This window comes from Mus caroli, unplaced genomic scaffold (genome assembly GCF_978045245.1).
Source record: "Mus caroli unplaced genomic scaffold, Mus_caroli_1 scaffold_20, whole genome shotgun sequence".
Taxonomy (NCBI): domain Eukaryota; kingdom Metazoa; phylum Chordata; class Mammalia; order Rodentia; family Muridae; genus Mus; species Mus caroli.
In genome coordinates this window covers 33254106-33280118 of record NW_028227275.1, presented here as the reverse complement: position 1 = coordinate 33280118, position 26013 = coordinate 33254106, and the positions used below count along the sequence as shown (strand labels likewise).

At 38.3% G+C, this 26013-nt stretch overlaps 1 protein-coding gene across 8 annotated transcripts in view; it reads right to left on the bottom strand.

Annotated features, from left to right (window-relative positions):
* The window catches only part of Rfx3 (regulatory factor X3), a 265021-nt gene that overhangs the window by 14224 nt on the left and 224784 nt on the right, over positions 1-26013 (bottom strand). For all 8 annotated transcript variants that reach the window (XM_029472432.2, XM_029472430.2, XM_085834163.1 and 5 more), the window contains 4 exons: positions 25684-25781; positions 23380-23529; positions 16744-16952; positions 10592-10745 (listed from right to left, as the gene is read on the bottom strand). In XM_029472432.2, the coding sequence (XP_029328292.1) occupies positions 10592-10745; positions 16744-16952; positions 23380-23529; positions 25684-25781 (611 nt within the window). The remainder of the gene's footprint in view (positions 1-10591; positions 10746-16743; positions 16953-23379; positions 23530-25683; positions 25782-26013) is intronic.

Here is a 26013-nt window from a genome sequence, read left to right as displayed (position 1 = left end):
TGCGTTTGGTGGTTGAGACAGGGTCTTCCTCTCTATAGGCCTGGCTGTCCTGGAACTTACTACTTAGAGTAGGCTGGCCTCTTACTCAGAGTCCACCTGCCTCTGCCTCCTGAATTCTAGGATCAAAGGCGTGCACCAATGCACCCGTAGAACTATCCGTTTCTCTTAACATGGTTTCTATTTGCTCACTTGTCCTTTTGTTCATCTTGAGAGAGGAGCTCATGTAGCCCAGCTTAGCCCTGAACTCTCTGTTTATCTGAAGTTGGCCTAGAACATCCTGTTTTCTGCCTCCACATTCCAGAGTGCTGAGATCACAGACATGCAGTCCAATGGCATTTAGTTTACATAAAGTCCATACAGACTCTCTCCCCTTACTGCTGCCATTTTATATGCACTTAGAAAGCATCCCAATCATTCCTCTTAGGTAACTTTGAATTCAAGCCTGGCTATGGCTATCTAGACTTAATTATATTAATGCCCTTCCCCAACTCTGGCATTTTCTTTCTAATTGACTTATTTCTCCATTCTATTTTGCTGGTTGTGTTTTTCAAATCACTGAATTAATTTGTCTCTGATTATCACTTTGGCTATATACCAAAGAATGCTGCTAGATTCTTTGTAATTCTATGGATTATTTGATTCAGTATTCAAAAACCGTGGGCTATTTTTCTGTCACAATACAGTATTATTAATGCCTGCATTATGTGTTGTTATCTTTTCTGTTTATTTTAGTGCCCGAGTTCACCTTTGTTGACCCAAAAAGTGATGGTCTAATTATACAAATTATTGTTTGAAATTATAAGTACACAATCAATCAAAAAAAATCTAAATCTTAATAAAAGGCAATCTATACAATCTTGGGCAATGCACAGAATTTCAATATTTATGAACTTATGCAAAGGGAATGGGATGGAAAGAACTAAGATCAAGTACTTACTATGTGTCTGTCTGCCTCTCTATCTACTCTGTCTACACCATACTGCCAGCAACTGGGCCTCTGGGGAGCTCTAACACTGTAGACCTCACAACATCACAGCGTGGTGCTAACACAAGTGAGCTTCCCAAGGTCTTTCTTTGTTGCTGCAACGGTGAGGGCTTGGGACTTGGGAAAGAGCCTGGAGGACAAGGCTGTATCCTGCTCTTACTGTATGACTTCACCTTCAGTTCCCCTAACTTAACCCTCACAATAATCCTAGAAACAGTCTTTAGGTTTATTTTGATGATGACAGAAGTAAGACTCAAGCAAGAATAAATGTAACGTTCTAACTATGCAGTTTAAATTAAAGTGGTAAGTGGAGCAGGACAAGGAAACACCAGCTATAGACCACCGTGGCCGTATTCAAACCACAATTCTGCCATTATAAGCCAGTTACACTCGTCAAGAGCCTGACCTCTTCTCTGAATTAGACAGGGTTATCATCACAATTAAATATGTGCATTTATCAAATGGCATAGAACAGAGACAAAACCAGATTGTCTTCACACTCAGTTTCCCAACACTGTGGATAGAACCCTAAAATTTTGTTCTGTAATCTTTGGAGGATGTTTTCAAGATGAATGCCTCTCAGTTGAAGAGGCTATAGGAATCCGACCTAGCCTGTTAGGCTTTGGCTTGAAGTTGCTGACCTGTACTCTCTATGCAGGACTGGGGCTGGAACTGATGGTTTTACATTGATTAATAATTTTATGATGGAAACAAACACCCTGAGAAGGCCGGGCCTGCACATGGACACGGCACACATATGCAGTGTTATCAGAAAAGGCAGAGCAACTAGAAATGGTGAGCGGCTCAGGTGAGTTTGGCCAATTGCTTCTTCTTCCACTCTGAGAAGTGAGGGAAGAAATATGGCCCTTTAATGCTTCCCACACAGACGTAGGGAAACTGTTCACAAGCAGATTTAGAACTTGCGGAGCCAATCACAGTCTTTTAACACTCTGTTACTGGCTTGAATTTTGAACACTCTAGAGTTTGTAAGTCACGTGAGGCTCAGCAGTGCTTTTTGTTTTGTTAACTACGGCTAAGGTCAGGTAGTGGTAACTAGCTCAGATGATTTTGATTGAGGAGAAATAGGTTTTAAATTTTGAATTTTAAGGTGTTCTGAGCATTATTTTTCTTAAATGTCTACCAAATGAGAACCATTTTGCAGTTAGCATTGGCACAGGGTTTCTCAACTGAGACAGGGGAGTTGTAGACTTACAGTAATTCCCCACTTTATTCTGCAGGAAATACTCATGTGTATTGGAACAGTATTGGGTTCCTTGGATGCTTCTCCTATACATGTGCCTCTCTCTCTATTCTCTAAGAGTTGTCACTGAAACTGACAAAAAGACAGAGATTTATGTCACTTTCCTCCATACCGTGGCAGTTTTCATTGCTAATGCTCTTTGAGGCTGGCCTGGGATGGTGGCAATATGCCTATATATCCCCACACGCTGCAGCATACTTAACATACAACTCTTTCTCCCCTGGGGATATAGTAGCACACATATCTTCACAAAGTTTCAAGTCTCTAAAAACCAGTCACTAGAGAGCACGCGCTAGGTGGAGTGCAAGGCAATTCAGGCCACAGCTGCTTTGGAAAGGAAACAGTTTCAAATGTAGGAATGTTGACCAATGTCACCAGGCCAAAGCCACAGCAGGGAGCAGACTGTCCTGAGCCCACTTGAGAGTCCTGCTTTGTCTTTCCCTGTGGTATTTCCCCCAGGACTCAGGTGGAGGTTGCCCTGTGGAGCTCGGTTCCCTCCTACAGTCTACCTTTCTACAATACTGCTGTTTTCTGGAATCTCAGGATTCCCTGCCCAATGGCCCTGAGTTCCTTCTCAGGTCTATGCAAACCTCTTCAGACATGTCATGGGGGGGTGAAGTGTGTAGCTAACTCATTTGCAAGGTGCAGAAAAATCCTGAACGTTATCCTGAGGGGTTCACACATGATAAGATGGGAAGAGTGAAATGGAAGATAGGTATGAAAGGGCAGAGGTTGGCTGCATCTGTGTCTCTATTTCCTGGCATGGACAGAAGAGATGGGACGTTAAATATAGGCCATATGTCCTTAGTTATCAAGCTAATCTGTTAAAAGTAGATGGACGGAGCAGATTTTACTTACACTTGGTTCAAAATGTCTGAAATACTTAGACATAAGATGCCCCTGGTCCTGCAAATGTTAGGTTGAGGCTGGAAGAACACGCTTTATGCAAATAAAAAACTATGTACAGAAGAGAAAGAAAGCCTGCTCTTGAACTGATTAGTTCCCACTGAGCTCATACATAATATCTAATAGCAATGAATAGCCTTGATGTATTACAGGAGAGAAGGAGTGTAGATTGATTATAACCAGCTGTCTGAGGTTAGGGCTTTACTGCTGTGAAGAGAGACCACAACCATGGCAACTCTTATAAAGGAAAACATTTAATTGGGGTTGGCTTTCAGTTCAGAAGTCCATTAGCATCACGCCAGGAAATATGGTGGCTTGTAGGCAGACAAGGTGCTGGACAAGAAGCTGAGAGTTCTACATTTGGATTCACAGTTGACAGGAAGAGAGAGTGACCCTGGGGCTGGCTTGAGCTTCTGAAACCTCAACACCTCAGTGACACACTTCCTCCAACAAGGCCACACCCACCCCAAGACCACACCCACTCCAACAAAGCCACATATCCTAATCCATTCAAATAATGCCTCTCCCTAAGAGCCTAAGGGGACCATTTTTATTCAAACCACCACACCAGCAGTGATTACCTGCAGAGACAATGAGATTGAGGGTGTTGGAAACATGTTCTCTTCAAGATAAATATGAGTTAGATTTATAGAGCTTACACTATTTTCAGTCATGGCCCATATTCTTGTTGAGAACATCTTTCCTGACACTTTTATTGCTGTATTTTAGTAAAACAATGACATAATGTAGTTCCCTTAAGAAAATAACTTTCCTATTTTAAATCAGACACACACCTGTAATATCAGCACTGAGAGGGCTGAGGCAGGAGGATTGCAATGAACTGGAAGCTAACATGAATTACAAAACAAGTTCCTGTCACAAAACAGAAGAAATAAACAACACAAAGACCTTTCCCCCTTTCAACAATGAAGTTTACCATCACCTTCATAACAACAAAGAACTACATACAATACAATAGACACTCCTTAGGGTCACTTGGGGTGTGTAGGCTCAGGATCATGGAGTATGGTACACATGTCAGTAGGTGGCGCTGTGATGCATAATCTGTGGGTGTGTCCAAGAAGCCACCAGTCAAAATCTCTAAAGGATCCAGTGACAGGCACTGCTGAAGAGGATTATGTGCTGAGGGGTCACTCAGGTCCTCAGTGACTATTTCAGTTGTTCAAGTGTTTTAAGCAATCTTGAATTTCTAGTTTTGCTTTTTCCCCCCACTTGAGCAATTCAGGCTTAAACATTTAAACAAGAGTCTAACACCTTGGTGAGGGTCTCTGAAATATTCTAGAAGAAGGCCCACTTGACCTGGGAACTTTATTGAGTAAATACATCTTATATATGACCCATGAGAACCAATGAGTGGTTCTGTAAGTTGACAGCCCGTCCTCTCATCATTTGTTTCTCCCTGAATGACTATTTTTCAGTACTTATTGTTGGATACTCTCTACTCCCATAGAGGAGGGGACAGAGAGGTTGTAGGTACTAGCCAGCAGGAAAGGAGAAGAAACACAGGAGGGTAGGGTTTGGACTCATAATACAATCAAAATCAAGTCCTTCTCTTGTGCTGTAATAAGCAGGCAATTCTCTCATATGCAAAGAGAAAAGAAGAGAAAGAAGCTGGAGAAAGGTAGGAAACACTGGAAGGGTTTCAAACTGCCAACCCTAGGAATCGAGTAGATGGAGGGACACAAGAAGGGCTTCTTCACAGCTCCTCTAGGGTGGCAGACTCACTGTTTACTTTTAGGTCGTCTGAACTAATACAGAAAAGCAAACAGAGCTGAAATCAAACTACAGGTTCTGAAAAAAAAACATCATTTAGGACTGGAGTGTGTGTGGTAGAGCAGGGCACGAAGGAGCTGAAAGGTATAATTTGTTGTTTTCTAATTCAGTTTCTAATTGCAAATTTCTTAAGTTAATATTACATTTAGTTTGCATATTCTAAATATCTTAGAAAATGGAAAGACAGGGTAGGAGGATGACCAAGAGACATCCATGAAAACTCAAGAAGGAAGCCCTAGAACAAAAGGATACAATGTTGCATAGTAGGGATCTGGTATACAGGCTATCAGAGAGAATGCATGCGCATTTGTGTCTGGGTGACAGTATGTTTGGGGTATTATGTATGGTATGGAAACAAGGTTAATAACATAGTCCCTATTTGGAAAATATATGCAAGCAATTTTCACGATGACAAAGCCAAGTGTGGATTACCAGCAGTGTTCACTGAGATGGAAACATTTTGTTCAGTTAGCTGTTAGCACTTGCCATTTCTCATGGGTGACTTTCACTCTGGCTGACCTTAGTGGTGACAGCTGACACCAATGAATCCTTTGCAAGGTTTGGGGTAATCATAAATGTGAACTCAGAATCTTAGCAAAGTGACAGGATATGACTTCAACTAAAATGATAGCAAGTTATGCAAAGCTCTATACAAATGACAGCGTAGCTTTTGACAAGTACTCCATACATTTTAAGTTACTGCTATACAAATAGTTTTTACTCCCTGTAAAAAACCTCAACTTGTAGGCTGGAGAGATGGCTCAGTGGTTAAGAGCACCAACTGCTCTTCCAAAGGTCCTGAGTTCAAATCCCAGCAACCACATGGTGGCTCACAACCATCCGTAACAAGATCTGACATCCTCTACTGGAGTGTCTGAAGACAGCTACAGTGTACTTACATATAATAAATAAATAAATCTTAAAAAAAAAAAAACCCAAGCTGCCACCCCCCAAAAAAACCAAACCTCAACTTGTTAATACAAATCGTGCTTTTACAATATGCTTTAAAGTAAGTCTGCTGCCCTTCAGGCAGAGCTCCAGTGTACACCCCCTGCCGCTGGGTCCTGCTCACTGACACTGACTGCCCTTGGCTGCTGTTAGGTTAAGTTCCCATGCTCTGGGCTTGGCTTCTCTGAAAGGGAACCACACTTACTCTAAAGACTTTCTGCTGAATTCTTACTCTTTCTCTTTGGTTTTTAGGTGTTTTTTAACCCCTCCTTTTCATTCAGAATATATATTAACTTCAATGAATCTGGAAAAATATTTTCCCCAGATGGTATTATTAGGTAGGCTATTTACCATATTTGTGTTTAGAACTAAACAATTAGAGGATCATTTTGTTTTTACTCTTAGATTTTGAATCAGGATTTTATTACTATAATACAGGCTACACTCAAACTCACAATCCTTTGCCTCATGCTTGAAATGTCCACACTCTAGGTGTGTGGCGCTGTGCCTCGGTCACCATTTTGTTTTTTCCTTTTGAAATGTTGGCTAATGAGAAGGTTTAAAACTAGTAATATGTGGGCATAGTCATGATAAAAATAATTACAATATAATTAATTTTAAATACACAATATAAAATGCTTGTCATGGAGAATCATTTTATGAAGCAACCTGAACTGTACATGTTCAGTGAATGTTACTAAACTGTGTATTTATGATGTAAGACATACACACCACAGACTTCTGAACAGATTCTAAATAGCCACACTATTTTTAAAAGGTTTTTTTTTTTTCTCAGTTTGCCCTGTCAGAGTACTTTATGGTTTTTGAAATTTTCATTTACCAGGTGTAACAGGTGTGCGACAGGTGTAACTTGTCTATCTTATGCCCACAAGTAAAACCTCACCACTGCCAGAGAGCTTATGGGCACATTTAAAATACTTATATAAGCATGTGAAAATTGCATAAATTCTGGCTGTAAATAAACTCTGTTTTCTATCATGTAGGCAAACCAAGCCAAACCAAACCAAACCAAACCAAACCAAACCAAACCAAACCAAACCAAACCAAACCAAACCAAACAGGAGTATTTCATTTTTCATCTCAATATTATTTCCTTGAGAAAGCCTTATATGGCCTTCCCAGGCAAGAGTAACTGTCCCTTGCTTCAAGCACCTCCTAATCTTCTAAACCCTCTCTTTGTAGCACTGAGAATGTGTAGCTATATAGTTACAGAGTGCTCAATAAATATTTATGTAGAGGAATTTTAATCCAGCAACACGGCTGCACTGGCAAGGGATCACAACCAAAGGTCTGTGTGACCCGGCTGGAATGCAGACACGGCACACACCTTTAATCCCTCTGGCTGGAATATAGACACATCATTAGTACAAACCACTAAGGTATATTAGTTTATAGAAGGAAGCAGCCATGTATGAAAGTGACCTCTAATTGAGGTACAGACAAAGTGATGGTTAGAGAAATATTTGATAGGATAGTCAGAGATAAGATATGATCAACTCTCACAAGACAGTTCATACAGTATAGGAAAGAGAAGTTATTTAAGAGAAGTTCAGTCTGAGAGAGGCTGTTAGTTGGAGGTCAGTGCAGTGGATTTGGGGTCATTTTCATGCATTTCAGTACAGGTCAGCAGAGGCAGCTGAAGCCAGAGAATAAGAAACCAGAAGATTTAGAACCATTGCCAGAGTTATTTTGAGGCCAAACAGTGAGAAGCTGAAAGAAGCCAGTTTGAATCAGTCAGCTTGGAAGATCAGATTGTATGGAGGCTAGAAGCTTCCAATCCTAGGCCTAGGGATAGTTAGAAGAGAGAAAGAAATGCTCTAGGCTCAACCCAAGCCGTGTGTTCATACAGTGCTGGTACGGCTCTCATCTCATTCCATCATCAGAGGAAATAAAAGCAAGCTTTACATATATATCTCCATTGCCATGAAAATTCCTCGAAGACAGAGTCACAATCCACTTTGTTTACTGTTATATCTAACTCTAGCAGAGTGGTTAACTAACGAGTCAACTAATTTTAGAGACAAAAGTCTGGTGCTCAACACAGGGAAACATGGATGGCCCCAAATTCAGTTCTTTTGACCTAAAAGTTCTGTGTTACTTAACTTTTCAGCAATCCCATCTTCAATTATACAAACCACATAGAGAAGCATGCAGTTATCATCATGTAAGCTTTAAAACAAGAAGTAAAAGTCCACACTTAAGAGAATAGCATCTCACTAGAGATGGTTGCAAGCCAACAAATGGTTGCTGGAAATTGAATTCAGGACCTCTGGAAGGTAGTCAGTGCTCTTAACTGCTAAGCCATCTCTCCCACCCTTGTCCCGCTCCCTCTTTCTTCCCTCTCCCCACTGCCCCCTAACACACACACACACTCACACATTTATTGAGACAATAATCATGCAGTAGACACACATACACACACACACACACACACACACACACACACACACACGCACACTCATTCATTCATTGAGACAATACTCATGCAGTAGAGACTGGTTCCTTAAATTTGATATCTGGATCAGGCCGGCCTTGATTCTGTGCTCTCCCTGTCTCTATTTCCCAAGTGCCAGGGTTACTGGCATGCATGCTCCACCATGCCTAGCAGATCTTTGGGAAGAGAAATTCCAAAGGGCAAAGTGAGGGTAAGTTTAGGATAATATATGAGAAGGACATGAGGTGGCTGGAGACCAGGAGGTGAAAGGAGTGGATGGCAGTGGGAGGTGGCGACTTTCTGTTTCTTGACAGTCCATCTCCTTTCCACAGATACAAAATAATTTTAGATAAGATAGTAGGATTAAGGCCCAAAGTCTATGTTAGCTGAATAGCCTCTGAAGTATAGTGCTATGGGGGATTCAATGGAGAAAACTGGCCTTGGTTTGCTCTGTAGACTGAATGTTGCATTACTGTAGATACTAAAAAAGGATTTTCTTACCAACTGGGTAAGTAAGCATACAGACTAGGATTACATTTAGAGCTCTGATTTTACAGAAGCTAATTTACATCTTATTGTTGCACCCATATTTTATTAATATATCTTTGCATTGTGCTGTAATTTATCTTATTCATTTGCAGCCTATTCATGTAGCTAAGAGTGTCTATTACAATGATTATGTGCCAGTGCTGACAGTGTGTCTCCCTTGAATTCTGTAGAGCTCCTACTGGCTGCAGGCTCATGTGAAGAGGTAGCTAAGCCTTCAGCAAGATGGGCTTATACCTTTGTTCTTTAGAGACACAAGGGAAGCAAAGACCATACAGGAGAAGCCACATGGCGACAATAAGAATCACTGTTCTCATTATCTTGTTCATTCTGGTAAAGATCCAGAGAACAAAATGCGTAGCAAAATGTTAAATGCACTAAAAGACAGATCTATTCAGAAGTGTTGAGCCCTGAGGTAAGAAATCTTTCATTCCAAATGGGCATCTTGTAAGAAGATATCTATAGAGCTAAAGTAAAGATAGTTGAATTAAAGAAACATCCAAATTGTTTGGTCTATTATTTAAAAGCTACAGCATTTCTTGTTCCATCTTACATAAAGCTATTCAGCATCATTTAAACATAATCATACAAAGGTGTATAAATCATGAAATTGTAAAGGATGCTATTTTTAAAATGGGAAAGATGACTAATAAAAATGTTAGAAATATTGGACATTTAGGGCTAGAGCGACAGCTCAGCCATTAGGACAATGAGCTGCTCTTTGAGAGGACCTGGGTTCACTCCAGTACCCACATGGTAGCTCTCAGCTGTCTACACCACCAGCCTTAGGGCATCTGGCCTCCTATTTGGCTTCCTTGTGCACCAGGCACATACATGGTATACAGACATATACAGACAAAGCACTCATACACTTACAAAAATTTTAAAACGGACTGCTTTCACATACAGCTTACTCTAACTCAATGTAATAAAATGAGCCAGAGCTGAATTATTTCAGCCTTTGTACTTATTGCTAATTATATTAACCAATTCTTACTCATGTTCTTGTAAGAATCACTGCTTTCTGACACTGAGTGTGGATAAGCCATTTTTATAATTACCTAGAAATTCTAGAAACAGCGTTAGTGATCAAGAGCACGGGCTTGAAAAGTCAGACCATCTGTTCTGCAAAATGTATCTGTGTTTACAAGCTATAGAAACACTGAGCACCTCTGTACCCGTGTTTACTGCACTAACCTTAGATGCACACTAACAACGTAGGAAAAGGAATCGCTTAATTTCAGAGAATTGTAATACATTGCTAAGTGTTTTATTATATACAAAAGCTTAGAACCATGCTTGCAACACAAGATGGACTTGTCGGTCATCATTACCATCATCATAAGTGCTCTGAATTCATTTCCTTCTTGAAGGCTAGGAAAGAGCCTACAAAATACAGACTTAACTCTTGTAGACATTGGTCTTCATCTCCTATCAATAGTTTCTCTTTCTTTCTTTTTTTTTAATCGGTTTTTTTTTTAAGGTCTTGTGTTTTCAAAATTTTATTTGTTTTATTGTTTTTATTGTGGGTGCATATAATGGATCAAAACATTCCACTGACATGATAGAATCTTCAACCTTAAAATTCTGTGATTGAAACTACACACACAATCAGTCCCTTGTAGAACTGAAGCTGCTTCAGGCAATCATTTAGAAGTGAAATAAAAAACCAAACAGCCCATGAAGGCCCTCTTACCTCGCCCATCACTGCTATCGGTGTCTCTCCTGTCACTTGAGCAACACGATGCTCTACTAAGTAGAACATGTACTCATCATAGAGCAGCCGGATCAGGTGAAAGGAGCCAAAGCTAGCAGCACTGCGTAAGGTTAAGTCCCGGATAACCATGGAGCTGTTCAAGAGAAAGGGCAGAGAGGAAGCCATTAGTGACCATGGTTATAGTTTCATGTGTTAGTACTTTTAAAAGCAGTTAAGTTGGGAGACTAACTGAAAACATAGGCTTTTATAGTATAAAACCTGTGACAGATCAATTTCATTGTTGAAAGCAGTTGGCTCAACTCATTCCAATGGTGAGAAAGAGGTCCTGCTCTCTTGACCCTGGTCTTCTAGATCTAGAGCTGGGTAGGACAGACCTTTCCTCATTACTGCCATGTTTGCCCCTTCTGTGGTACTTACAGGTAGATTAGAGACAATTTTGGAAAGGTTGAAAATTCATCCCTGGTATAAGAAAAATCAACTCAAAGTGAACATTTGATTGATGATGCTTGACATTTGTCATTGCTAAAGGAAAATGATCCATAGAGTGGACTTTGTGCCAGGTTCCATATAAAAATACTAGCCGTTCCCTGAAGCTGTTAGTCTAATTGGAGTTATGTGGCAATTACTAACTCTAATTTTCAGTGATTTTCATTTAAATTAAGGTGATTTGCCCCCCACTAGAGACAGGAAGTAGAGATGACTTTAAAAAGTATTAAAGTATTAAATCTTAAAGCATGAACATTTGATATATATATTGTAGAAATATGAGCTATATTGATAGAATAATAACAATAAACTCCTTTACATTAAAAATACAAATAAGTCCAAATAGAATTGTAACTTTACCAAAAATGTATCAACTAATAAGCTTGTTTCATACTTCAAATATATATATGGTGTCTGTGACTCACAGTAAGAATAATGTATGTATTTATGCAGTTTCATACCAGTTTTTACTCAGTTGCCTTTTTCTGAGGATTTTATTTTGGCCTATAAATACTAAAACTGTCATTAAATTCTCAGGAGAAAGATGCAAAATGTCATAAATTAACGCCTTATTTTATAATAACCAATTATAAAATCCCAGGCAAATAAAAGAATAACAAGTAGGCTTTACTTTTGTTTTCAGCTTCATTTATCAACTTTTTAAAAGCACAGATTTTAAATCCATCAGGTTCCTTATGTGCACTCTGGCAAGTAACTGAGCCTGAGCTGAGACCTGAGGGCCAAAGCTCCGGGTCCTGATGCTGGCTCTTGGCTACTTGACTCTTAACCTCAAATAAGCAATCTCCCTGAGGTTGTTTTCTCTAGGGAAAGTGAAAGCAGTATTTTTAGTCTTAGCTAACTTACAGTTATTTCAAGGATAAAATGAATTAAAGAATATGAAACAACTTATGAGTAAATAGAATACAACAACTATAATTTATTATAATATAGGACCAAAAGGGTTATTTATAATTTGTTTATGAAAGACTGAAGACTTATTTATTTATTTCTTAATCAATGTAAAAACAGAAGAAGAGGTAAAGCTATTCAGCTAGCTAAACTCATTTATAGTATGCCTTAAGACAAACAAGCCAGGACCTCACAATTTGGCCCAGGCTGGCCCACATCTCATTATGTAGCTTGGATTGGCATCTCCATCAATCTTCTTGTCTCAGCCTCCTGTCTGGGAGGTTACAGGTGGCCTTTGTAGTCTTGCTTACAATCACATAGCCATTTTTAAGGCTTTTAAGTTGGTCTGAGCGTCAAATGAAGCAACACATAGCAGTTAGTTTCCTTTATCTACAGTTTTGATTTTCTTGGCAGTTTCAGCCACTGTAAATATGAAATGCAAATTCTAGAAATAATCAACAACTTTCATCCCACATGTCCTTCTGCGTAGAGTGATGAAGTCTGCTCTCTGGCCCCCACCACATGGGAAGCAGCTCTTATTGCCCAGTAAGTCCAAGTTGTATAATGGCTCCAGAGTACAAGAACAGTGATGTCAACAAGTCAGTCTACACATTACTGCAAAATGGCTCTTTAAAATAAGAAGCTTAAAATGGAAAACAATATTGACTGCTGAGATGAGAATGACAGTAAGAATGAATCTTCTATCTGTGCAACTGAGAGAAAGGGAAGTAAATATGTGCCAGGTTTGCTGTCGTACTTCAAACTGCAAAGGTTATAGCCACAGCATGCATGAGCAGGTACCCCTTAGGTTGAGAAATATTGGTGGTTTCAAGCACCTGTCCTAGGCTATAGCCTCATGGATAAGGTGAAGAACACTCCTGAATGACCAAGCATCCACATGAGCATGTCCATGGCAATGCTAATGCCTCAGGCTAGCAGTAATGACAAGGCCTTCCTTGTCTTGGATTCAGGGTAATGGCAAGGCTTCGTAGGTCAGACTCAGGAGAATGGCAAGGCTCTTCTATAGTTTGGTACAAATGTTGGCTAACTATTGACCTTCAGCTAAAAACAGTATTTGCAAAGAGTACTAACCACAGCTCCCTCATCCCAGATAACTTTATGTTCATGGCTCCCTGAGACTCTTCCACTTCAGAGACCCTTTCCTTCCTCCATGATATAATATGTATAATAAATATGCTGAGTATCTGGGCTAGTGGTGTATCTACATCTAAGTGTACTGTCTATCCAACTACATACTTCAATTATGCTGTTTTTTTTCTTAATCTCCCATGCCTCCCAGTAAGGCTTCCAGGATCCAGCCATGCAGGCAAGGGTATCTAACATATGAGGGATCTTAACAAAACTGGACATTAATAGAGTACAGCATATACTAGAATTAATGCTATATCCATTACAATACACAGTTGCAGGCAATGGTTTCTGTGTGTCAATAAAATACCTTAAACCTCCTTAAATGTTTATAACTAATACATAAATGTATTATTACAAATGGAAGAATAGTTCATATGCCAATGAGACATTATCTTCCACTTGTCAAATAATTTACATGAATATAATATAGTAATTGTTTGAAAGTAAATATTTTTTCTATGAGAAAAAAATTAAGGCAGAGAAATTTCTGCACACAAGAAGAAAAACAATGTAACATAATGATTAAATACCAAGTAACACTGAACTCAATGTCAGTCATCTTGAAAGGAATCCAAGAGTTGAGTATTCAGTTACAACTGCAACCATGTTGCTGAATAAAGACAGATATTTAAAATGCAGCCTAGGGATGACAAGTGGCTAACAAAGATACAAACACAGGGCTAATATTATTCAAAAGTAAACACATACAGGTTAAAGAGAACACCTGTTGTCTACTGCACTGAGATTGGAGATTAGAGAGGGACTGAAAAAAAAAAAAACTACCTTATCTACAAGTATTCCTGAGGCTTCTGTAGAAGGAACATGACAGTCATTATCAAAATGTCAACGTACTGACCTCTGTAATTCTAATTGTAAAAGTTTAGACATAGCAAAGTTAGGTTTGACTGCAGCAACCCCTGAGCTCACCCCCAACTAGGAATGCTTGAATGATCTTCACTGTAGTCACAAGGAAAGCTCTTTTGCCTTTCTCATAAAACACAGAAGAAAAGAAATAGTACACATAAAATGTGCATTTCTGGATTTTCCAAAGTCAATGTTGGCCATTCTGAGATAGCTTAAGTAGGCAGCCCCTGATGGAGCAGAGTATGAGCTGCAACATAACAGCTGCTGGGAGCGGCTTCCTCATCAGGCTGTTTCTATATGACTATGCCCATAGATGTGAAGACAATTTTAGAAATTACTAGGTTAAATATCAGGTTTCTAAACATGAAGGGACTGTATTTGTGGCTGTCAAATTTATTATATTCTCTATGAATTTACAATTTTAATTATTTACAATTTAGAATTACAATTTATTTAGAATTTACAATGCTAAAACATAAAAATCCTTTCCAATTCTGCTTCTTTAATGATTTATGCCCAGTTTTCATTACTCAACAGTTCTTATGCCTCAGTGGAAAGCAGTTCTGATATTACCTGCCTACCAGCAGGAAGTATGCATCTGTTTGTCTCTTTCCTCAGTGGCCCTGAACTGTAAGTCTTCAAATCTTTTTGAAATGAAAATAATAACCATAATAGTGTCTAATAATAAAAAGTCAATTATCCCTAACTCAGAGAGGACAGAGGGCAGGCACCTGATGATCTACTGGGTTTGTGTATCTACAGAGAACACGAAATTCAAGTGAAAAATTTTTTTTCTTTTCAGGATTCCTACAATAGATCTCTGTGGTGACAAAGGCTTCCAGGGGTGTATTTCTAAAATGAAGTCAACTTTCACACACACACACACACACACACACACACACACACACACACACACAAACACAAAGAAGGGCAAGCATGCCACTAACACAGAACATAAAGAGGAAGTGTGTGTGTGTATGTGTGTGTTGCATCATGTTGCATCTTTCTTCTATTGCTATATAGGTAGGTATTCTGCCATTGGTCATGAGAGGTTTGGAAAGACTCAGACAGTTTAACTGATTCATCCACTAGTCATGAGCATACAAATCACCCATATAATTTTCTGTGAAAATTCAGATGAGCAAAATTGAATATTGAGTTTCAAGAGATCAAGAAAACAATTTCTGCCATGTATCATGGCACATGACTTTAGTTGCAGCACTGTGGAGACAAAGCCAGGTTGATCTCTGTATGACTTCAAGATCAGCTTGATCTACATAGTGAGTTCTAGAATAACCAAAGCTATGTAGAGAGACCTTGTCTGAAAAAAAAATAAAGCCCAAAACAACAACAATAATATGTATTTCCAAATTAAAGTTTTGAATTATATGACAAATGGATTCATATTTTGTGAGATATCAAGTTAGATAATTCAAATTTTTGATGGTGGTATTTGACCCTTTAGTAAAATTACAAATGTTTACTTCTTTATTTGGGATAATCCCACTGACCTGGGCCTAAAACCTGTATGTACTGAGATATATAAACTGCCCCTAACTTGGATTCCATGCAGAAATCCATCTGACCATTCCATTCTACACAGATGTGGCACAAGTTATGATCAATAACATCTTATAAATGTTTGTTTAAACTTGGGGCCAACAAATCTTTTCAATTTTCCCATCATATATCATATAATTAGTAAGGCCTTTCCCTTTAGGGCTGATTACATGTCCACAAAAAATTCCATGTATTTCCATGCGAAGTATTTTAGTTGAAAAGGTGCATTGTAAGTATATATATATGTTACTACTTACTAGATTCTAGTCATGCATCATAGTCACAAGAAAATGAATGATTCCAATTTCCTTTTAAATATGACCTCCAACCAGCAAGGGTATGAATGAGTTATAGAGTCTCAGAAGTAACCAAGGGCTAAAAAAAACCATGTAAGTTATACTCTCTGATACTTAGCCTGGTTTGAAGATAAATACAATTTACAGAATTAATACATTACCTAGGTAGTTTTGAGTGCAAACTGGAACTGCCCAGAGGGTTTCAGAGCTCAGATTGCTAGGCCTTTCCTCTGTAGATTCTGTCTCAAGTAGACTTGTGGAGTGACCTAATAATGAACATTTCTAATGTTTCTAAGTGGATGTGAGGCCACAGTCTAACGAGAGCCACTGAAGAAGGAACAAGGGTACCTACAAGAAGGCAGGAGCAGAGGGAGGACTAGAGAACTTTTCCAGCTGTTGCTGAAAACATCACCTAGTCTAGTGGTTCTTAACCTTCCTAATACGGAAACCCTTTACTATAATTCCTCATGTGGTGGTAACCCCCAACCAAAAACTTATTTTTATTGCTACTTCATAGCTCTAATTTTGCTACTGCTATGAACTGTAATGTAAACGTGTGTGTGGTCTTAGGTGACCCATGTGAAAGCATGCTTGACAACCAAGAGGGTCATGACCCACAGGTTGAAAAACACCCATCCAGCTAGACTTTCAGAGATAACTCGCAGAAAACTTCTCAGCTTTGAGAAAGGTCTCCTTTCCTAGCAAAAGTGTTCATTTCAATAAATTTCCCATTAATTTCTACACATCATAGTCATAGGGCTGGGTAACCCACTAAGTCTAGGCTGACTCCTTTTTTATGTGAATAGTGTGGCCATCCACACATTGACAGAGCATGACGGAAGCTCAGAGCAATTTCAAGGCTACCTGTAGAAAGACCACTTGAGCAGGAACTGCCGGGCGGCCTTAGGGAAGCTGGGTCTTCCTTCATAGGGCTTCAGCGCTTGCATCATCACATTGTCCAGCCAAGCAGCCCACTGCTCCAGAGTGCTCTGCTGCTGCAGGGTCATCTTGAAGTCTGTTTCTAGTCTCTGAACCATGTTGTCATCACACTGGCACACCCAGGAAGCCTGCTCCTAGGACAGGTCACAGATAGAAAGGAAAGTTCAACTCAGCAGCTTCCTACAGAGCATCATCATAGAACACACACAGGGTGTCACAGGGAGGACATCAACAGGGGATGTGAACACATCATGACCAGTACTTAATGCACTCAATGCATTTACCATCTTCCGGGCTTAGCGTCTTTCCCTGATCTTTATGGGATGCAGTGTCTGACTGGGTGTTCTACTCTGGCCAGGCCTTGTGCAAGACCAGAGCAGTTAATAAGGAAGATAGGTGTTTGGGCCAGCAGCACGGAGCACCCTGCTTTCTCACGATTTCAAGGTTTTATCTACCCCATCAGATAAAAATTTAAAACCATTTTAGAAGATTTAGAGTAAGTCAGAGGAATAAATGGATTCAATAGGCCAAAAGTGGTCCCTGAAGATTAAAAGAAAAACAAACACTGAATGGTACTAGGTAGAAACATACGCTGTGAGTTTACAGATGGGGAACAGAAATCTCAAGGGCTATCAATTCAAACCAACAAATGCAAATTAATTCACAGAATGGAAAACAACAACAAAACCTCTTTTGAGAAAATGTAGACATGCTATCTGCCAAGAAACCTGATTACTGTAATTTTCCTTCTGCTTCTGGTTGGGGAGCTTCATATTTTGTAACAATAAAAATAGGAAATTTTAAAGTTACTTCTCAGTGATTGTCTAAGTTTTATGATACTTCTAGTGCTATACGGTATTTTAAGATTAAAAGAAAAATATCTCTCAGGATTGAAATGTAATTATTTGACAAGAAACTGCTTGGCAGATAATCAAAAGGCAAATGTGTGTGTGTGTGTGTGTGTGTGTGTGTGCCCAGTCCCTAACTTGCCAAACTTAGTTCAACCAATTTATTAGGTCAGTGTGGGCTCTAGTTTCCTATGCAATAAATCAGACAAGTGAAAATTAATAAGAGTTTATTTTCTTTTTTTTTTTTGTTTTTTTGTTTTTTTCGAGACAGGGTTTCTCTGTGTAGCCCTGGCTGTCCTGGAACTCACTCTGTAGACCAGGCTGTCCTCGAACTCAGAAATCCGCCTGCCTCTGCCTCCCAAGTGCTGGGATTAAAGGCGTGCGCCACCAACGCCCGGCATTAATAAGAGTTTATAAGTGGCATTCATTACAGTAATTTTAAGATAAGTTTCTTTGAAGGCATCTATAAAGCTCCAATATAAAACATAGACTACATTGATATTTTTATGAAAACAGTGTCTGTAGAGTTTATTCTATGTAATCTCTGAGGTGCAGTTAATTCAAATTGAAATTTCAAATCAATGTATCCCTAATCCCATCTTTCCAGTTCTAACATCTCTGCTGATCCTACACACTTAACACATTAAAGGATCATTTAATCGTAGCCGTTTTAAAGGCAAACTGCGTCTAAATCATTCATTCCATCTCTCTGGGAAGCCTCAGTTGCTTTCACATCTCAGCTGGTGATAGCAACTTCCAGACTTGTCTTTAGATGTTGCCTCTTTTTTTTTAATTATTATTTTTATTGGTTATTTTGCTTATTTACATTTCAAATGTTACCCCCTTCCCGGAGGCTTCCTCTCCAACCACCTGCCCACTCCCATAGATGTTGCCTCTTAAACACCATTTGTAAATAGTTAAAATACACTAAAATGTGATCATAGAAAAATATCAACATAAAAAAGAAAAAAGGCAATAAAAGAGTATGAGGGTAGGTCAATACATGAATATACATACTCTTTAAGTTTTTCACATATAATATGTGCTCTATTTTTATGAATACATATTGCATATTTATATACATTACTAATTTATTCATATTTATTTATGCTTATACATATATAATTTTAACATGAATTAAATTAAGTATATAAATATAATAAATATCATACATTTTACTCAATATTCTGCTTAATAATGGTACCCACTATTCTGTGTAGATAAATATACAGCTGTATTTATTTGCTCATTAATAAACTTATGTCACTGAATGAATACATTATTAAATAACCAATTCCATATAGCTAGCCATTTATTTGCTCTAATTTTTTTACTAGTATAAAGTTTGAATTAGCTATGTTGTTAACTACATTTTCTTATGCTTTCATTTATTTCTGTATAATATATTTATATAAGAACAGTTAAGATCTTTTAATAGTGTTAAATGGCTTTCAGACCCTAAGTACCCAGAGAAGTTTAGACATAACAGTAGTTATCAGGAGAAGGTTTTCCCCATTAGCATTTAAGTTTTTTTTTAAAATACATTTGACTCTTTCTCTGTAAATAGTACATCACTGCTAAATATGTGGACTGTACGCAGCTTCCAGCCTCCAGAATCTTTTCATTGTGCAAATGGAGGAGCCTGCGCTCCACGTGAAGGGTGTGTCCTTGTTGGCACCAGCTCTAGGATCAGGATCTTACTGATTCACAAGAAGGGATTTCCCTTCTTACCAAAAATTCAAACCCACTCTTTATATGAAATTATTTTTGGCAAGGTAAGACAGTAATCTAAAACCTAATTGGAGAAATAAGACCACAGCTCAATAAGCCACTTTTCCCACCCTTTCATAATGTTCTGTTTCACTAGTCTACGGATCTCACAGTAACAATAGCTTACTCAGTAAGTAGTCCTTTAGACAGCAATTCAATTTTCTCAATTTTATAATGGAAAAAGCTGAAAACAAACACCCGAAGACATTCTTAACTTATATAAAAATAATATCCAACATGGTACATAGTGACAAAGTTCAAAATCACACTGTATCCTTAATAAATATTCAATGCTTAAGTTATCAGGTTAGACCACCAAAATCTACCTAGTTTATAATTTAATTTTTAATTTTATAATAAATGCATCCACTTACACAGAACGTTTAGAAAACAATACCATTGTAAATCATTAACTAAGAAAGAAAGCCGATCAACATGCAATCGACTAACTGACTTGAATGCAAAGACATTTGCTGAGAAGAAGATGAAACAGGGAGAAGAATAAGTACCTCTCCTGATGGAACGCCCCTGCTCTTTACGTGCTCCAAAACTAATACACACAACTTGCTTCAAACCAGAGTGTCCTTAGTGCAAGAATTTTACTCTTTTATCAGCCTTACTGAGACTCATCTTAGAAAAGGCAGGGACAGGTTTCAAGTGACAGGAAAAGGTCATGCAAACGGGATGGGAAGCAGGGTACACTGGAGAAGCCTACCAAAGCTTGGAAGAAATAAAGATGCAAGGTAGGTGAAAATAATCTATACTCACTTGAGGATTCGTTAGAATGTACAAAGAAATAAAGTGTAGGGTGAACTGAATGGCTCACCACTGCTATGAGCCTCTGAAGAGAGGAAAAGTGTTTTGGGGGACAGATGCTTAAGTATGCAGTTTCCAGTTGTAATGGCTGCCATGATAGACACGACACAACACACACACACACACACACACACACACACACACACACACACACACACACAACTTGACAGTTGACAAGGAAGGAAGAGAAAGAGTAGTCTGGAAGTTGCTGAGGTTGCTGAGTAAGGATGAGTGGCAGATGTGCAGTTGACTACAGACAAAGATGTCCTGAAGACAGCTGCTTCTAGCCAGTGAGTGGGCTCATTTTCATACATATTCAATTCAATACAAAAATAATGAAGCCATGTTTGAGAACTCACAAAAATATTAATACAATAACAGTTAATGCTTTTTCATATATTAATTAAAAATCATTCTTTATAAAAATTACTGTTACTGAGTTGAAATTAACCAACGTTGTCTTATTATTCTGACTTCAAGGTTATTTTACCTCAGTTTTTATAAGGTAATTTTTAAACATATCTTTTTAAAATGAAGATTTGAAGCAAATATTAGTGTACTTCAAGATATAATTGCTTAATATGTTTGGTAAATGAGTTAGTGTAAATCTATTTACACACATAGACCGTTTTATAAATCCAAGACTGCTCTTGTAAAGGCTACATGACTGCATGCTTGTACATGCAAGTGTCTGTTTATATACATATAGTTGGTAGTAGAGGGACAGATACATGGGAAAGAGACTGAGAAATTAGCTATCAGAAACATGAGCCTAATTCAGTAAATGTCATAATGAACACAATTCATTGTACTATAAATGAATCAAGCTCAAATGGTTTTATGGAATATATTTTAAATAATAAAGCTAGACATAATGTAGAGATTAAATTTTGTATTAATACAGTAATGATCTGGAAAGACAGACTGTACAATTCACCTACTTAAAGTATACTTTTACTCAAAAGGAAGTCCCATACCCATTGTATCTGCTATTATAATACCCTAGCCCTATCCAGCAGAGACCTATTTTCTGTCTCTAATGTCTATTCAGGCCGTTTCATACAAATGGAAACATGTAATGACTTTCCTTCACTTATCATGTTGCCAAGGCTCAATCAAATCTTCATTTCTTTCCATTGCTCAGCAGTGGTCCATTGTATGGATAAAACACATGTTCATTTATTTGGTAATGACCACCTGGGCTGTCTCATCTGAACCATGATGCTATGGACACTGAAGGATAGATACCATGAACATTGAGTTATCTCTAGTCTGAGGAGCTCATACAAGGTTGGATGGTCAGAAAAACTGTTTTGGAGCATTTTTAGAGTACAGATTTTAGGGATAATTATGTGGTAAACTCTATTAAATACAAAAACATCTGAAAAACATCCGAGCCTTCTAGTGCAAGCATTTTAGACAAGGACTGGTCAACCTGTGTGGCCATGTTTCCCTTTCTTATAGTTATTTGCCGAGCACCGGACTGCTCAGGCATATGGTAATGTATATTTATCTCTTTGAGGAAATGCTAGTGTCTCAGTGGTTGTGGCTTTTACATTCTCATCAACAGCTTATGAAGTGCTAATTTCTCCAGTTCTCCAGGGACCAAAAACTTAGATTTTATAATTTCAACCACATCCATTTCAGTGTCCATAAATATTATTTACTCATGGTTTAAACTCCTGTTCCCTTGGTAGCCAATGCTGAGAATCCCTTCTTGTGTTTAGTAGGCACTTATCTATTGCCATTTTAAAATCAAGTGGCTCTTTATTAATGGGTTTCAGAGTAGTAAACACACACACACACAATTATATATAATATATAGGATACTTGTAGTGAGAATTTTGGTTTCTTTAAAAACACAGAAATATTATAGGAATGTTTTTGTTTCAATCCCAAGTGTGGGATATGGGCTGCTTCAGATTGTGCACAGCAGCTGACTATGATTTGTCTTGTGCTCTAGCAGGGAATGATTTTGCTAGCTGCAGATAGCTTCTGCAAGTGTATAACATTTGAATATCTGGGGACTCTTGAAAGGGTATAGAAATGCTGGAGCATCAAGAGGGGCTGCAGTCTCTGTAGCTCCTCCTGCTGCGGCTGGTTGCTGTTGTTGCCTTTTGTCAAGTGGTCGTGTGCAAAGAGAGGGGAAGAAACTGGATATCCTGAAGACACAGATCAAATTTGCCCCAAGGAACTAACCCCCCTCCTAATCAGCAGGAAGGAAGTAGTCTACGGATATCCTCACCACTTTTCCCTTCTATCCTTTTTCTCTCCTAGTATCAGGGGTTGAAAGGGAGGAAGAAGAGGGATGGTGAAGGGGGGAAGAAGGAAAGAACCCACAAAGTAGCCAAAAGTCAGGCTATTTGAATTTCTGCCATTCTTTGCATTTTTAAAATATTCATTATGTAGTCTCTTGTTAATTCCAAAAGTTTTAAATTTGGATTCTGTTTAATAATGCATTTTTTTTTTACTTTGTTGGTTATACTTTAGGTCAGAAATGTTATCATTTTGAAAGTAACAATTAATTTTGCTACTTTAGTATCGTAAATAAAATATTTGTTAGACTTCTGCATGGAGCCCACATTATTCATTTCCAAGCATAAAATACAGAGCAACTGGTGTTAGAAAATACATTTCATGTGAACTAAACACCCAAACTTACGCAGTTAATTCTTTAAGTGAGAGAATTTTCTCAGGTATCTGCAATATAGTCTGTAATAGAGATGCTTAGTTTTTCAGGTGGGTTACTATAGTAACAGAAGTACCTGCTCGAATGCTTACAAATCACTATTTAAACAACCTAAGGTAGTTGTTATAGCCTGGAAAATGAAACGAGAGCAGCCAAGCAGTTTTTCAGATTCTCACAGACATAGACTAGCCTAATATTTTTTTTGCCAGATTTCAATTACTCTGATCTTGATTATCCGTTTAACTTCTTGGCAAACCTGGATGTATTCTGTTGCCTACTTTACCCACAAAACAAATGGGGTCAATGAAGCTCTGTCTGGGTGAAACTCCAGCTTTGTAGAAACTGTGAACACACAGTGCCAATGCTCAGTCGGATGGTCCTGGTTTAGAACATTGTCACCATTCTTTAGGAGACAGGATGTGCAGGGAGGCAGCGTACCTGGACATTGGCAAAGTCAACGCGGTTGAGGTCACTGAGCATCTGGTTGATCTGGGAAGTATTCTGAAGCACTGCGCGGGCTGCCTGGGCCAGGTGATTGAGCGACGTGTATCTTCGCAGAGTCTGGGCAAAGGCACTTACAGCGGCAACCTATAGAAACCCAAGCAAGCTGGGGTCGGTTGTCTTTTTTTTTTTTTCTTCTTCCTCCCCAACCTACCTCCTTCCTCTCATAAAAGAAACTACTGCAATCTCCAAATCTCGATTTTTTTCAGTCAACTTTAACAGTTTTCCTTAGATATATTTCAAATTAGTTTGGTAATAGTTAACTTGTAAATTATATACCATTTAAGATTCTTAAACAAAGAATTAGTTTTGAGTGAATTGAGGTCAACACTAAAACAAACGCCCATATTTTCTGACATCTGAGTGCAGCAATAATTAAGCCAGTCTTGGAAGTTAATTACCAAACAACAAGAAGAAATTACATTGTTTAAAAAAGTAGAAAAATGTTTGCTTTCTTTCCCTCCCCCACTCTTTTTAGGACAACTAACAATTAGACAAGTATGAACATTTCTTTTTATTTGGAAAAGCAAACAGTAATTTGAACAAACACTTTTCAGAGCAGTGTCATTCACATCTACCATTATGACTCCATTTACACCACTAGTCTACAAGTAGGTAGACGTGATGGTTAAATAAGTAAGTTCAAAGGTGTCATGACCTAATCCACATTTATCTCTCAAAACCTCCTCTCCATTACCCTCCATCATCATTGGCCAGAAGGGCTGCCCTAGCTGACAAGCACTCAAGCTCCCAGGAGGATTTAATCAAGGATGGGCATTGTTAGGAGAGCAAAGGACATACCACAGTGGTTAGAGAGCTCACTCCTCATAAACTGCGTTCTTCTCTGTTCTAAGGCTACAGTTTGGGAAACATGGAAAGATGTTTCCTAAGGCTGTGAACTTCAGCCCTTACATTTGCTGGTGACTTCTCATTATTGCTAGCTGTGATGTGCTTAATCATTAGTTTAGTCAACTCTGTTTGCATGTTTAGAAATCAATTCAGTTATTCCATACACTCTTTCCACAGATTTTTTCTTTCTTTTCTTTCTTCCCTACAACTATTATAATGGATTGAACCCAGAACGTTATGCATACTGGTCAAATGTTTTACTGCCCTAGCTGGTCATCCATCACGTTCTGAATGAGACTAAATGAGCTGTCTATGTTGAAAAGTACCAAAGATAATGAAAAAAAAAAAAAAACCTAAATGAATACCTAGTTTTCATGATCTCATAGAAATGTTAGATGCATAGTAGGTATGACTCAGTCTTTCAAAATATGCCAGAAGCCTTAACATATTTATAGTATTTTATAGGTATATAAGCATATATTTGAAGAACTAGTTGGTTGAGTAGAATAATTGGTTGACACTGTAGAGGAGGCTACTTTGAAAATGAGATGTATTAGGACTGTATGGAATACTCAAGCAAGCTTATATACACTTGTAGAGAACATGGTTCTCTGGTATACACACACACACACACACACACACACACACACACACACACACACACACCAGGTATCAGGTTAAGTGTCTCATACATATATTACATTGTTCAACTACCATCTCAACATGGTATATTTTAGAGAGGTTAAGTGGCTTGTGTAAGACTGTACAGATTTGAACCCAGGCATTTAAGTGCTATTGCCACTCACTAAACAGCTCTTTCCGAAGTCGGGGTAAACTGTCTCATTGACAGAAAGTTCGGCAGGAAAACAACTGCATATATGCAACAGCAGAAGAGCAGAAGCTGTGCTCTGCAGTGGTAACCATTCAGGTTAAACCTAAAACTCAGCAAGGCAGACAATCCTGCAGGCAAGCTGCTGGGGCATTCATTTTGATTATCCTGCGAAGAGTGTGATTGTAACAATTTAAGGTATTATTTTAGGAATACAACAGATTTTGAAAGTAAAGATATACTCTTGGAGTCTAATTGTGGAAACAGCTACTTAACCAAAAGCCACAAATTTGATTTTTTGGGGGCAGCAAAATCAAAGTATTGCCTCTGACCAATCTTGCCACAGGCATATGCCAGAAAGGGATAATGTAGAATCTGGATCCTCTAGGCATGAGCTCTGAACTACAGAATCCATATGCTAGTTCTGCATAATATTCTGTGTTATTCATATATAAAGATTAGTTACAAGAAAATTATTGAAGAAATAGTTCCTTAAGCAAGTGTAAACACACACACACACACACACACACACACACACACACACACAAAGGACATAACCATACCTTGGTTTGAATCATTCTCTGTGGAATATTGTTCATGGCATTTGAAAGCCAACCTTCTAGGCTTTTTGCGAAATTTCGAATGGCTTGGGTCAAGGCACCTGAATGACAGAAAAAGAAAAGTAGAACAATAAAAATACGCAATACCATTCATTTTAAACTGGAACAAGAGAAATATGTTTATGCTACTTTAATAGCACAGAGAAAAATTTCTATTATCTTCATTAATTAAAAAATAACGTAATTTCTAATTTCTTAGTGCATCTAAAAATACCTGACTCGACTTTTCGAAGCACCCTGTTCTCAGACAATGATGCCGCCTGCTGGAAAGGA